The 14,448-nt window shown below is 39.9% G+C and overlaps 1 protein-coding gene across 1 annotated transcript; it reads right to left on the bottom strand.

Moving 5' to 3' along the window:
- Window positions 1-4,568: 4,568 nt before the first annotated feature.
- On the bottom strand, window positions 4,569-12,690 carry LOC102099483 (sulfotransferase 6B1-like). Its single transcript, XM_005534004.2, has 6 exons — window positions 12,535-12,690; window positions 11,541-11,725; window positions 10,393-10,519; window positions 8,054-8,148; window positions 6,859-7,045; window positions 4,569-4,730 (listed from the first exon to the last, which is right to left on the bottom strand). Exons 1-6 carry the CDS (start codon window positions 12,677-12,679, stop codon window positions 4,612-4,614), a joined length of 858 nt encoding a protein of 285 aa, XP_005534061.1. The 5' UTR covers window positions 12,680-12,690; the 3' UTR covers window positions 4,569-4,611.
- Window positions 12,691-14,448: the final 1,758 nt, after the last annotated feature.

The raw sequence follows: 14,448 nt of genomic DNA, 5'->3' as shown, positions 1-14,448 counted from the left end.
TTGCAGATAAGTTTCTGGCCTAAATTGGAATGTATCTGGACTAGTTATGGCTACTCTTGTATTAAACAAGGAGATAGTCTTTTCAGGGATGTCACTTTTAACTGAGGATAGAGTTGCACACCTGTTTATGGATGTAGGAATTCATACAAAATCCATGTAGGATTTTGTTTTTACTGTCCCAACTTTTTTTTCATGTTTACATTTTGTCCACAGCAGTTCAGTCTCAAGTTGGGAGGGGATCTGTCACCATTCACCGATTCTTCTGAGCAGTGAGGCCCAGTGGAAGTTTTTCTATTCATCAGGAAAAGGTAATAGAATAACAGTCCATAAAAGCTTGAAAAGGGATGAAGTACCTCAGAATCACAGAATAAGCTGAGTTTAAAGGGATCCATCAGGATCAGTCCACCTCTTGGCCCTGCACAGACATGCCAACAATCCCACCCTGTGCATCCCTGAGAGTGTTGTCCAAAAGCTCTTGGAGCTCTGGCAGTCTTGGGGCCGTGACCATTCCCTGGGGAGCCTGTTCAGTGCCCCAGCACCCTCAGGGGGAAGAACCTTTTCCTGATATCCACGCTAACCCTCCCCTGACAGCTCCAGCCGCTCCCTGGGTCCTGACCCTGGTCACAAAGAGCAGAGATCAGGGCCTGTCCCTCCTCTTTCCCTCATGAGGAAGTTGCAGAACTGCTGTGAGCTCTGACCTCAGTCTGCTCTTCTCCAGCCAAACACACCAAGTGCCCTCAGCCACTCCTCATTCCCCTCACACCCAATTTAGAGAAATATAAAACACTCCCATTCATTTCACTTAATGAACTTATAAGTTTTCCTGAATATATTTATTATGATCTACCTTTGGATCAATTCCATTCTCTGAATGCTGCCTCTTAAAGGACCTGGGGCAGTAGTTGTGGTAACTCACAAAGAGGCCCTAGTCCTGACTCACCACATCAGTATATCAACACTTTGAGCACTTTGTTCAAAGAAAGCACACGTTTGAGTTATTATGGAAGTCAAGAGGTTTCAGGGGATTTGGGGGTAAAGTTGCAGGCAGTGCATGGCAATGTGGAGAGCAAATTGGACCTGTGCCTTGCAGTGCCTCTACTGCTGCTCCTGCTGAGGAGCAAGGGAACTCAAGCCTAAGGCTGCTGCAATTAGACTGCTGTCATTGGTGTCAGAGCTTGGATAGCACAGAGACACATGGCCTAGCTCTGTTTCATTCACCTGCTAATTAAGTCCTGCTAAACCTTCTTTTGTGTTAATTTTAATTTAGGTAAATCCTCAATTTAGCCAGTAGGCAATGCTGTAAACTAATTAATTCCACATCCCCTGAAGTAGCTCAGGAGCTAACTTTACTTTGAGCAGCACAGTGTTACCTCCCTGGCTGATGGGTAGGTTTGAGCTGTTTACCAACCCTACCTTGATGCACAAGACAAGTCCTCATTCTGTCCCTTCACACACAGTTCCATGTTGTGAATGTGATGTTGACATTAACGATACTTTTTGCATGTGCATACATTGTGTCGTGCAAATGCTGCTTACAGCAGTCTTAGTGCTGCTAAACTCGCTTGCAAACCTCACTTCCCCAAGGACCCTCTGGCTTTTTTCACATACTCAAAGGGCCAGAAAAAAATAAGTCTCTAAGTGAAATGTTCAATTATTTTTATTAGCTGATCTCTCTTGCCACTTATTAATAGTGGAAGAACAACACCTGAAAGGAGGGCAACAGTGGCATTTTGGGGGAAGAGTGACTGATTTTAATGTCAGAAGAGCAAAGTAACACATCAAATGGTTCTTTGCATAGAGCAGGGCATCATTTCCCTCAGACTGTTTTGAATTGGTAAATGGCAAAGGACTGCACACAGGCTTTTCTCCTGCTCTCCTCAGCACCATAACTTCGTGTCTTTGTGTAGGTGCAAAATCAGCAGGTTTTTATTTATATATTTTTATTTTATTTTTATTTAATTAGCTAGATGCTAGCTTGCACAGAGCAGGTATGAAATGAAAGGGCTGCCTGGCAATTGTGAAGTCTGTGGCTAGAGGGAGATTAGTGTTGATGAAACAAGGCTGTACCTCAGGAGCAACACAGAAACAAACACAGGACACGTGTTCTGCCTTGGAACTGTGTTGGGTAGAAGAGTCCCTGGGATGTGGGCACAGACAACTGATTCTTGGAAAATCTGTTTTATCAGGGCAGAGTAAATAAAGAAGTGCTGTTTGAATTAAGCTCTCTGTGATAGTCTAGCATTTAGGAAAAAAAGTGGGAAACATCCACAGAAGTGATTTATCTGAGAGAGGCTGCTGGGAGTTTCTTCTCTGCTTGAGATCAGGCCAATAGCTGGCCATTTCTGAGAACTGACAGCATTTTGGACCACTGAAAAGTGAGATCACTTTGTGAATACCAGTTTTCAAACCCGAAACCCAGGAACTTTGCGCCTTTTTCTTTCCGGCCTTGAAAGGTAACAGAGCTCTGGTGTGGCTGGCCCGCTCCCCTGCGGCCTATGCAGCCTGGGAAGGAGCGGGGCTGGGCCAGAGCCCAGCAGCTCTCGAGCAGGGGATGGAGACTGTGGGGTGTCAGGAGCCCCTTTCCAGACGGGCTGAGCCCCCTCGGGAAGCCTGCTGAACCCTGTACAGTGGCGCTGCCAGGCTAGGCCAGCCCCTGGCTCAGCTGAAATTCTGCCACTGCTGGGTTTCACCAGAAACTGCCAGGTAGGGGGAGGGGAAGCTGTCGGCCCACAGCGTGCTGCCTCTGAGTGCTAGCATGGCTGCTGAGATGCTCGCCACCCTCCCCTAGCACAGCCACTGAAAAATCCTCCATCACAAACAGCCCCAGCCACTGCCCCAGCAGAGATCACATGAGCATCTACAATATCTGGGCAAGATTTAACCTTTTCACTACCCAGATGAGACCTGCAGACTTAATTCCCTCTACAGAGAGAGGCAAGTGAGAGTGATCAACATGTAAAGAGACAACGTGAAACATCAGGGTCAGTAAAGGAAGGAGTCAGCCTCAGATAGAAGGAGAATGAGGAGATGCTTTAATAAGCTGAAATACTCTTTTGGGAAGGCCATGGAGATGGACAATAATGTTTTGAATGACTCCTTTAATTCATGAAAGAATACTGGGGGGAATGAGCTATTCAAACTGTGAATCTGAGCAAAGGTATCCGTTGATGAAGCTAAGCAGACAGTGGAGTAGCTGTAATCCCATGAGATGCTGGAACAGAGATTGAGAAGTGAGAGTTGATGAAGACCCTTTGCCCCGAGGGAGAAAAGGAGAAAACCTCTGTTCCCAGAGATGATCGTAGAAACAAATGAAGAGAACCTTTGCCTTTGAATAACTCATCCTTAAAATAATACTCCTTGAACATGGCCCATGAACACACCTTAGAGTGATGTGAAAATGGAAGGAAAACATGATGGCAGAGTTTCTTCTGGGCGGCTGTCAGACATGGAAATGAAAAGCCACAGGAAACTGTTTTTCTTGTGGAGAACTCTCCATGGAATGACAAGAGAAAACTCCTCTCCCATAGAGACTGATGAAAAGACTATTGTATAATTGGTACTGCTTTAAGATCCCAGGTTTTGTCTCTATGGTGTCAGTTGGGAAAGGAAAAGGTTGGGGGGGCAAGGGGAGAAAAGGTTTCTGGAAGTTTTATTCTGGTTTCTTATGCTTGTAGTTCTGTTAATAAACTTTCTTTGTTCCTTTTAAGTTTTGAGCCTGTTTTGCCCTTCTCCTAATCCATATCTCATAGCAAGAAATGAGTAAGTACCCTGGTGATTCTAGGTAGAGCTAAAACCACCACATTGTCTCTGCATTGTGGATTGGTTCTGTTGCTCAAGACGCAAGAAGTAAAATAGTTCTCACCAAAACAAGCATTTTGCACAAAGAAAATCAAATGGAAATGAACGCATTTACGGTTGCTCAGTGTGTGGTGCTGAAATTTATTTGGATTTGTATCAGTTGCATTTAAAACACAAAGACTCTATGGTACCTAATCCAGAAATAAGTTACATCAAAGAACTATATACTGTTGGAAAAAAAAAAAGAAAATTAAAAAAAGAAACATTTTTGTAAACAGACTTCAGATCTTCAAATGTAGTTTTCAACTTAATTACCAAGAACAATGTCCAGTAAGATAGGCACTCCCAAATCATGGTGTATCACAGAAGGAGCAAGTCTGGAGTCAAATTTTTGGTTGTTTTCTTATGATGTGTTTTTAGATTTCTTATATATTCAGTTTCTTGCAAGTTTGTTTTTGTTTTTCTCTTCTCTTTTCTCTTTTCTATTATCTTGGGTAAAATTTCTAATTCAGGTTTACAAAGTCTGTTCATATCCCCTTGGAGCAAAGAAAATAAATAAATTATGAAGTAGATTTCGCTGTCAAACAATGGGTCTGACACCTGACTCTGTGAAGCCATGTACACCTTGCCCTCTGAGAACTAAATTCAGCTCTCTGACACAGGCACTGTGTCAGAACTTTCCTGTTTTCAAAAACCCCATGTTTACAAACCTTCCAGTTGGAAACATAAACTGATGGGAGCACCCATTCAGAATTTGCCACCAATTGGTTGGTGCATGTTTGTTGATAACTAGATATTATTCTTCATGTGGACTCAGAATTCATAGATGAAACTGTCTGCCATCTTGCTGAGTTTCATTTTCTCATTAAATATCTCCTGAAACCTAATATTCTGCTTTGGAGTGAAGTAGTTCTTCCAATCACCAACAGCACCTAGGAAAGCAGGAACAGAAAGAACAGTGAAGTGAGCAATATGTGGAGCAGAAAATTGTTTATAAACCAGCCTGATTTTGTTAATGCTGCAGTTGATGCAGATTATTAATATATTCTTAACCATAGTCACTGTGGTGGGTCAGGATCAGAATTGTTCTAGTGAGACTGGTGGAAGGCGCTGAATCATCACCATAAAGGCTGATGAACCCACATCCTCAGAGTTGATTAGTGCCAGCAACACAAGTGGTGGAGGAAGAAAAGCAGCTTTCCAAGGTGGAGTTACAGCTCCCAGTTATCTGGGCAGAGGGACATCTTGCCATGCCTTAGTGTACTGTAGTTAAAAGTCTCTGCCTGGGTTTTCTCACAGTCAATAGAGGAAATTATAGAATCATAGACTGGTTTGGGTTGGAAAGGACCTTAAATATCATCCAGTTCAACACCCCCCTGCCAGAGCAGGATCACCTTCCACTATCCCAGGTTGCCCAGAGCCCCATCCAACCTGGCCTTGAATGCTGCCAGGGATGGGGCAGCAACAGCTGCTCTGAACAACCTGTGACAGGACCTCAGCACCCTCACAGGAAGCAATTTCTTCCTTATATCCAATCTAAACCCACTTTCTGTCAGTGTGAAGCCATTCCCCCTTGTCCTGTCACCCAAAAAAGTTTCTCTACTACATGGTCTTGTAAATAGTCTAAAAAAATCATAGATTCATGAAACAGTTTGGGTGGGAAGGGACCTTTACAGGTAACTGTAGTCACCATCTAAACTTATTAAATGAGTGGTAGCCCAAAAGCCACTGGCAAAAGATTGCTAAAAAAGGAGCCCAGAATGGCCTGACAAATTAAAACCCACCTCACCCCTGCTTCTAATCTCTAGAATTTTTTATGGATGAGATGTCCAGCTATGTAAGTGGGCAGTTATATACTTTGAGGTGGCCATGGACACTGCTGATCAGAAAAGTGTTTCAACTGTTACCCAGTTTAAGCAAAAAGGAAATGGTTCTTTAAACCAATACATTTTTATGAGACAATGCTTATAGTCTCCACCCATGAGCATGCTCTAAAGACCCTGCATCCCAAACCTGACTAAAGTAGTCATCCCATTTTCTGACTAAAATAGTATTCAGTCACAAAGGACAGGAAAAGGGAGCCTGAAGCATTAAATATATAAAAATCTTCTGTAAACTGGCTGAAACTAGCTAAACATCTGGGATTTGTATAGGAACTACATAGAAGTGAAAATGTTGGGATTTTTCCAAATTCATCATATCTTTGTCAAAGTTCACTGACTTAGAAAAAATCATCTTGTTTATATGTTTCTTTTTTATGGACAGATTATATGTTGCCATTTGTTTCTGCTGACTTATAAAACCATCATGAATTAATGGAAGGTAGCATTTCTCTGTTTATTAACTGAAACAATTCTTAGTTTTAAACCCTCAATTGTTGTTCGAAAATTAACTGAATCAAAATAATCAAAATCTGTGTAAAAACAGTGGGTTTGATTTACTTGTTATCCAGTAACTTGTAAACCAGTGGATGCTTCTGAAATGCCAGGAGCAAAAAAAACAGCTCCTGAGGGTATTTCAAAATCACATCTGAGCTGAGAACTGTAGAAAATTTTCCAAGGTCTGGAAGTTACCTATGACCATTCTTTTGTTGTTGTCAGCATATTCCTTCCTCAAGAATATTTCAGTAAGATAAGGGGTGATAAGAGCAGTCTCATTCAGAAGGAATGTGTCTGGCTCTTTCATATTCTATTCAACTAAGTGACCTTGGCAGGTGATACCAGAGAGACATGTTCACGTAAAAACTTCATGTAAAACACTGAAGTGGTCAACTTTCAGATAAAAGACAGATACAGAGTAATGGTGGGTGAACCTTTCCTTTTGGCTCAACAGCTCTCACAGAGCAATAGTCAGGCTGTAGTTCAGACTCGTCTGTGCTTCTCTAGTACAAGTCTGAATTTGCAGCCAGAGAAGTTAGGAAAAAATCTTTAAGAAGGCTTCAGATCAAAGAATCTTGTCATCACTTCCCAGGGCTGACTGAAAGGCTCCAGAAAAGACCTGCACTCTGGTCTTTGTTTAGATTCCCACTCTTTCTTCTGTATGAGGCATAAAGGAATTTACCTTTTCGGAAAATCAGTTTCCTGTTGGATGTCAGAGCACACACGGTGTGGCTGGGATCACTGTTCTCCTTTTCTGTGTCATTCTTCATCTCTGAGAATGAGGACTTCTTGCAGATGTCTTGGATATCATTGTCACTGACGCTTAAACTCAGGAACAAAGTAATTTTCTTTACAACCTTAGGGAGATCCTGAAGTATAAGAAAAATACAGCTTTTATGTTTCTGGGCTGATTATCAGACTTTTAGCTGATTTGAAAATGATCCTTTTTATTACATAATGAGTTTGTCACACATTTATTTGCTTTCAAGCAAAGCTAAATATGTCATTAGATTGTGCAGATGACAGGTACAGTAAACCTGATTCTCCTCGTAGCCATACTCACAGAAATTAGTAAGTACAGAGTATGTCATATCACACACAGTCACATTGTCAATGTTTTACCTCCCAGTTCAGATAAAATGTGTTCTCTCAGAATTACTTCCCTGGAAATAAAGGAATTCTCAAAGCCTACTCCAAGTAGCTTATTTCATTGGACGTGCTATATCTAGAGATCTGACAAGTGACTTGGCATCCCAAATGGTTTGTTTATATTCCTAATAGTTGGATTATTTTTTCCCCAAAAAATGAACAAATCTATTTTCATGGAGACACTAGAAAGTATTTTCTATTCACCTAAAAATTCCATTCTCTGAAAGCTAAGGTATGTTGATATTTTACTTTTTCCTTTTTAAGACTAGAGAAGTTTTCCCTACCCCTCCAGCCTCTAATTTTCTTTATTATTTGGAACACAAGTCCCAAATGTGATTAGTTCTGTTGTCTTACATCACGTTTTGAAAATTTCACCTGAAATATCAGACATAGCAAATTAACGTGTGGTCCTCAATAGATGTCTTTGGTTGGTCTTTCCACACGACAAAAAAAAAGAACCTTAAATTCTGCCTGAGCCTGTGGAAAATTGTCTGAGTCCAATTTTGCATCTAAGGAATGTGACTCTCACAAGATTTGATATTTATGTAACTTGTATAGTCAGAATTATTTACTTAATACAAAATTCCATACACATGAAAACTACGCCCTAAGATACATATTCACATTTTCCTTCCTTCTCCCTTTTCATTTTAACTTTCTCTTTGATATTTTAATGATGCTAATTTACAAGTAATGCCTTCTGCACCAAGAACAGAGAGTATATTTACCTTCTTCATGTCTTCATAGAACAAAAAGAGGATGTTTTTTTCGTCTTTATGTTCTTCCCAGCTTAGAAAATGATCAAACCAGGATCCACAAACAACTGAAAGGAAAACGCATGTAAAATATATCCAGATAAACTTTATTCTGAAATAGCTGTAATGCTACCTCACACATTTAGGGGAATGATCCCTTCATAAAATGCATCCCATATTCCTCTAAAACAGAGGCAGCTCTTTGTATCAAGCGTCACAAATTCACAAAAGTAACTTCTAAAGAGGTTCCGTTCTTGATGGAATTTGTTTTCCTACCAGATACTATTCTGCCATATGATTCTGCAGTGGAAGCAGGCTATTGATCTAAGGAAAGGCCAATAATGAAGTAAAATGTAGCGGCCTAACAAGATCTGAACATTTCACAGATGACTGACTGCATGTCTGTGCTTGCAGAGATATGATCACCTCAGCAGAAGATGAACAGTCTGGTAAATGGAGCATACTGTTTTTACCTCTTTCATCCCAGCAGAAGGGAAGCTGTATAATCTTTAAACACTGAAGAAGAATTACTTAAAGAACTCATGCAGATGCCTCATCCAGCCAGTGACACAGATAAAGGGTTTGTAGCTGACTTGTTTTGTCTGAATACCCCATTTGGTGAACCATGGGAACACAGCTAAATTTCAGCTTTCTTTTAAAAACCAAAATTCTGACCTCTCCCTTTCAAAGGCAAGATGAAAACCTCTTGCAGGGCAATGAAAAGAGGCTTGAGCAAAGAAAGCTTAACCAGCATTCCCCAGAACTATGACTTTGCTTTATAATCACCACCACCAGAAAATTCTAATCTTGTAATGGGCATAATTTTAATCACAAACTGTGAGTTGTAATTAAGTATAAATTATAATTAATAGCTATAAATAAGCTGAATGCTCCAGTCTGTATCCCTCTCCAGCACATGAAGCAGTTTCTAAGTGCAAGGCATGTGTGCTCCACAGTGTGCAATTAAACCGTGCTCTGCTGGCCAGGTACTCTGGGGATGAGGCCAGTGATAGCACAGTTCTGGTGGCTTCAGGAGAGTCTTGGAGACTCCCGAGAATTCATTACAGTTGTCCCCGTGTGTCCTAACCCTTATTTTGAACTGATATTAACTCTGCAAGAGTACTGCAGGATTTGGATCAAGCAGCACAACCTTGAAATGCTTCTACTAGGAGCAAAAATTACCACCTTTCCCTCCACATCATCTCTTACCTAAATTTCTCTTGTAACCAACATAGTTATCTATCTATGCCACACATAAGCACTTGGGAAACAGAAGGTGGCTAATAAGTTATGGGGAAATAGGAGATAATTTTAAAATTTAATCATTGAATCATAGAATGCTTCAGATTGGATGAGACTTTAAAGATCATTTAGTTCCAACCCCCCTGCCATGGGCAGGGACACCTTCCACCAGAGCAGGTTGCTCAGAGCCCCATCCAGCCTGGCCTTGAATAGAATTCTCTTTTCTTTTTTTCCCTACTGTATGTTCAGAGTTGATTCTAAACAAGCCAAGATCCTGCAAATCACTGAAGCACGGACCTTAGGGCTGCTCTGGACTGTGGAAGCTTCTGAAATGCCAGAAGCAAGAAAACAGCTCCTGTGAAAACACCAGATCTGAGAAAGAGCCTGGAGGAGGCAGTAAAAAAATTGACTCTTGGAGCTCTGATGTGAGCCTGTGATGACTGCAGCGGCACTTTTCTTTCGGAGTTTTGAAGGTGATAAATCATTATTGATGTTATCATCACTGTGGTGACATATGTCCTCAAAGGAGTAATAAAACACTAAAAATGGGAGTGGACAACGTGAACAAGGTCCTGTTGCCAGCTGCCATCCCACCACTTCTAAAACATCTCCCTCTTGTCCTTGGTCTTTGGACCCCATTTCTGAGAAAACACATCAGAGAGTGTGTGCAAAAGGGCTTAAGAAACAGGTCCAGGCTCCTTTGTTGGGCTGTCTCCCAGCCTGGAGAAGACACCAGACCTGCAGTCACAGCTGTCCCTGCAACCTGGTCACAGTCCCCTCATGTGCTCTGTCACCAGCCACAGCCTAGCTTTCCCAGAGCAGCAAAGAGCAGTAAAAACCTGCAAAGAGCTGTGCTGGATTGATGCAGCTCCTTCTCAGAATGACTCCTTGCAGGGCTGAAGAGAGCATCCTATTATTTGCTGTTGTTTAGCCTGGCATTAAGATGTATGTCCACCAACCCCATATGAATAAGGAGTTCAAGAAGGAGTTTTCACACCATCCAAATTTCTTAAGTCTTTCTGTGCATAATAAACTGACATGAGCTACAAAGAGAAAACATTTACCCTTACCATTGCCTTTTAAGAACAGGTCAAAGAAAGCAGTCCAGGTGTCTACAGTAGGAAGGTTTGGGTTATCTCTGTAGTAATGAAACATGGAAACTGCAGTGTCTTTTGGATTTCTGCTAATGTAGATCATCTATAAGTGAAGAAAATGTAGTTACTAACAATAATATCCTCCCTTTATTTTAGAGGAGCTCTGTGTGTAAATAGAGCATTGTCATAGGCAGTTTGCAGTGTCAAAACCCCTTTAGGATTCCTCCTTCAGTGACCATGCCATTAAATTAGAAATCTCTTCTTAGTAAGGAGTCCATGGTGATTAGTAAACAATTCCATGTGGACAGAGATGGGTAATGTTTATGTTTTATGAAAGAGCCTGTGTTAACTTTAACTTTGAGTCAGTACATTATATCTCTCACATCTGAAAGCTAATTAACATTCAAAGGGTAGCTGCAAAATGTAAATTCTGGCCTTTCATTCAAAACAGCTGTGTTCCAAAAGTCTGGATCTGAGTGATCCTGAAATTTTTGACTTTGAAAATAAAATCTGAGACCCAGAGCTTATTTTTTAAAGATCTTCCACATTAGCATGGGAGGAACTGGTTTAGCAGGTGTCCCTGCCCATGGCATGGGGGTTGGAACAAGATTATCTTTAAAGTCTCTTCCAATCCAGGTAATTCTGTGATTCTGTGAACTCAAAACTGTGCTCTGAATCTGCCTCCCACATTTCATTTCTCCTCTGTTTGCCCAATACCTTTATGGTCTCTTCAGAAAGCTCCAGCAGGAGGGTCAGAGTACCTTTAATCCCAGAGCAGCCTGTGAGTATCCAGGATTTTCTAAGACAGTAGGAAATGGGGTCATGAGTATACCCCCATTACTAATGAGAGATTTCTGATTGAAAGATGCTGATGTCCTATTTTGTGTAGTGCCTGGTGTAGAAGTCACCCCATGGGACCAGTGGGGCAGGAGCATAACCTAATCCCTAGTCCAAGTCTCTGCTCATGTGCCTTCCACTGCTGGTCAGCTGTGTCTTCAAAATTCACAGCAAAACACTTCTAACAGCTGCAAATCATTCAAAAATTACTAAGGATCAGCAGGACAAAACAGATTCCTAGCAGACTTTCTACATATTTTACTGCTTTGATATAATTTTTGCCTTACCTTGCATTTTTTATTCTTAAAATTTGGAGGCAACATGTTGTAGTCTAAATGTGTTGGGATGATTCTCTTTGATGAGAGTTTATTCAGCTCCTCCAGTCGGGAAATGTCTCCAAATTCAATGGGAGATGTTATTGTGACTTGAGTACTGTAAAGCTTTGTTATAACTCCTGCAAGCCAGTGAGTGCCTAAGGAAGAGTAATTTTAAGAAAAAAGAACAACAACAACGAAAAAGGATGAATATTTATTACTGTGAAACATGCATTTTTCATACAGAAACACCTTGCTAGCAAACAAGTTATATTTCTAATCCTCCAGATTCAAGAAACTTTACATGACTACATAATCCCATTGACTCCAAATATATAAACACTGAAAAAAAATTACAGCTATATCTGAATTACAATGTAACTCAGAGAGAAGTGTTAATATTGGTACCAAACCCATCCCATTAGACAAACTGCTGTCAGCTGAGAGGTAGCTATATTGCTTTTATAATTTATTTTAGAATAACCTGTTTGTTTGGGGTTTTTTTCCTTACAATAATTTGAGTCTGTTTTATTTCTGAAAGTACTGATTGAGCTCCCCCTAGGTGTATGCTCCTCTGTGCAAGAGAGGTGGGTGGAGAGGGGATAAGAAATTAATAAATCTACAGTCAAGAGCCACACAAATAACTTCATACAGTTCTTGACTTGCTCATAATTGAATGTAGAAAGTCCTCAAGAAAATCTTTCAAGTACAGATTTTACTTACAGGTTAGGAATATATACTTGCTTTACAACATGAGAACACCTGAGATTGTTTTCAATTACAGAACCAAAATGTAGGGAAATTACCCATGTTTCTTGTAATATGAATTTTTACTGACAGAATAATATATTCACATACTTAAACATCCTCTACTGTTTCTTTCACACAGACATTTCCCAAGTAGTTTAAACAGGGAACATGAAACACAAAATTAAGAGTTCTTGCAACATTGAAAACTAGAACTTACCAGATTTGGGATAGGAAACCAAAAGGACATCATCTTCTCTAGCATCAAAAGTATCCAAGGATTTTAAAAGTTCTGGAGAAGACCTGGTGGTAAAGGGAATCCCCTTAAATGTGTGCAGGAGCTCTGGCTCGCCGGAGTTGGACATGGTTGCTTAAGTCTTGGGTTCCTGCAAATCAGATAACAGGGACAGGAGAAAGATTTAAAAGTCACTTCTTAGTCAGGTGGTTCAAAGTGACAAATTGAGACTGAGCAGCACAAACCTCATGCTTATATACTTTGCCACAATGCCCTATCAGATACTGATTTTTTTTTTTCAGGTAGTTGATAAAGGCAACTGAAATATTAAAGCTAACTTAATAAATAACCAAAATGCTGCGTCATGAAAAATCCATCCCATTTGTAATTTATTGGCTCTCCAGATAAAGATATGAGGTAATGGTCAAAATGTAATTGTGAAAAATAACAAGAATGAACATTACATGACGGCTTAAAATATGCTTAATGTGATTATTCTTTAAGTTATATTTTGTTGGAAACTATTCTTATCTTCCAAGGAAAAAAGATACATCTTAAAATAATTTTGCTTATTAGAAAAAAAATGTCTTATTTTATGTAAACGAAATTTTGTTTTGTTTTATTTTATCAACTATACAACAGCTTGAAATTGCAAAAGTACAAATTGATTCAAAGTGCTTGGAACCAGTGTCTTGAAGATTTTCTGATTTCAGCCTGAGGAATCTTAAAAACAGAGATATTTAGAGGCACAATCATTTCTTAAGATGTTATATGTCTCCATAAGAAGAGTAAAAGCAACAAAAGTCCCCAAATGAAAACAGATATTTAAATATATGTATTATATAGATATTTAACATTGCTTTTAATCCTGTGTGTTTCGTGACTAAAAGTGGTTGAAGATTTTTAAATATTTCCATAGAATATGCAGATTTATCAATACAAAAGTCAGTTTCTGGAAAGACGCAGCTCTCCATTAATTATTTGTTTTCAAATGTTTTTGTTTTAATTTGAATCTGTGGAAATTGTCATTAATATTTTTCAAACAGAAAGCTTCACTTTTGTTTAATGTGACCTTAAGCAATGTGAATGTATCACAGTAAAATAAATAGCTCAGTTGTGAATGAAAACATTTTAGAATGTTTAGAATTTTCAATTTTCCTTTCAATGGCCACAAATTAATTTACTCTTTCCTTAAATTCTTTTCTTCAAAAATCCAGTGGCTTCACTATTCCTGTTGAAAGACTCCTTAAACATATTCAGCCAAGGCCCTTCAATATCTTCAACTCAAAAAACTCCTTGGAAATCTTGGTTTAAAATGAAGCAATGCTTTGGGAATTTTCCAGCTTTACTAACGTTCTTTTTTTATCATAAATAACAACTTGGGTTTGGTCAGAGGAGCTGATTCCCAGATGTACTGCCACAAGTGCTGGTGAGAAGTTAATAAATAGACATATCGTTCTGATAAACACCTGAGCAGCCACGATTGCTCACAATGAGTACGGACACTTACCAGATTCTCTGCTTGCTTATTTCTAATCCAATCACCAGAAAAACCGGCAATGTAAAATTGATTCCCCCCCACCCCCATCTCCTTTCTCAGCCTAAAAGAGAAGTGACCTACTCACCTGTAAAGTTGTCCTTAAAGAGTTATCACTTGCAAAACATGGCTTTTGCCATCAGTAAACTCTGATTTCCACTCATGCAGAGCCAGGTGGGGTTGAAAATCATGGAAAATATGCTCTGGAAAGATGTTCCCTATTGTTAAAGATGAGAGGTGATGGGGATTCTTTCCAGGGAGTCAGTGGGGCTACAAGAAACACTTGGATATTGGCGCTCAGATAGGAATTAGGGAATCTCTCAGAGGAGCTCAACATTTTCCTCCCGGCCCCAGGCTGAACA

The sequence above is a fragment of the Pseudopodoces humilis genome, chromosome 5, assembly GCF_049639895.1.
Source record: "Pseudopodoces humilis isolate 2021_Gansu_Grassland_sample_001 chromosome 5, ASM4963989v1, whole genome shotgun sequence".
NCBI classification, from domain to species: domain Eukaryota; kingdom Metazoa; phylum Chordata; class Aves; order Passeriformes; family Paridae; genus Pseudopodoces; species Pseudopodoces humilis.
Note: the sequence above shows the minus strand (reverse complement) of the source record. Positions and strands in the feature narration are given on the sequence as shown.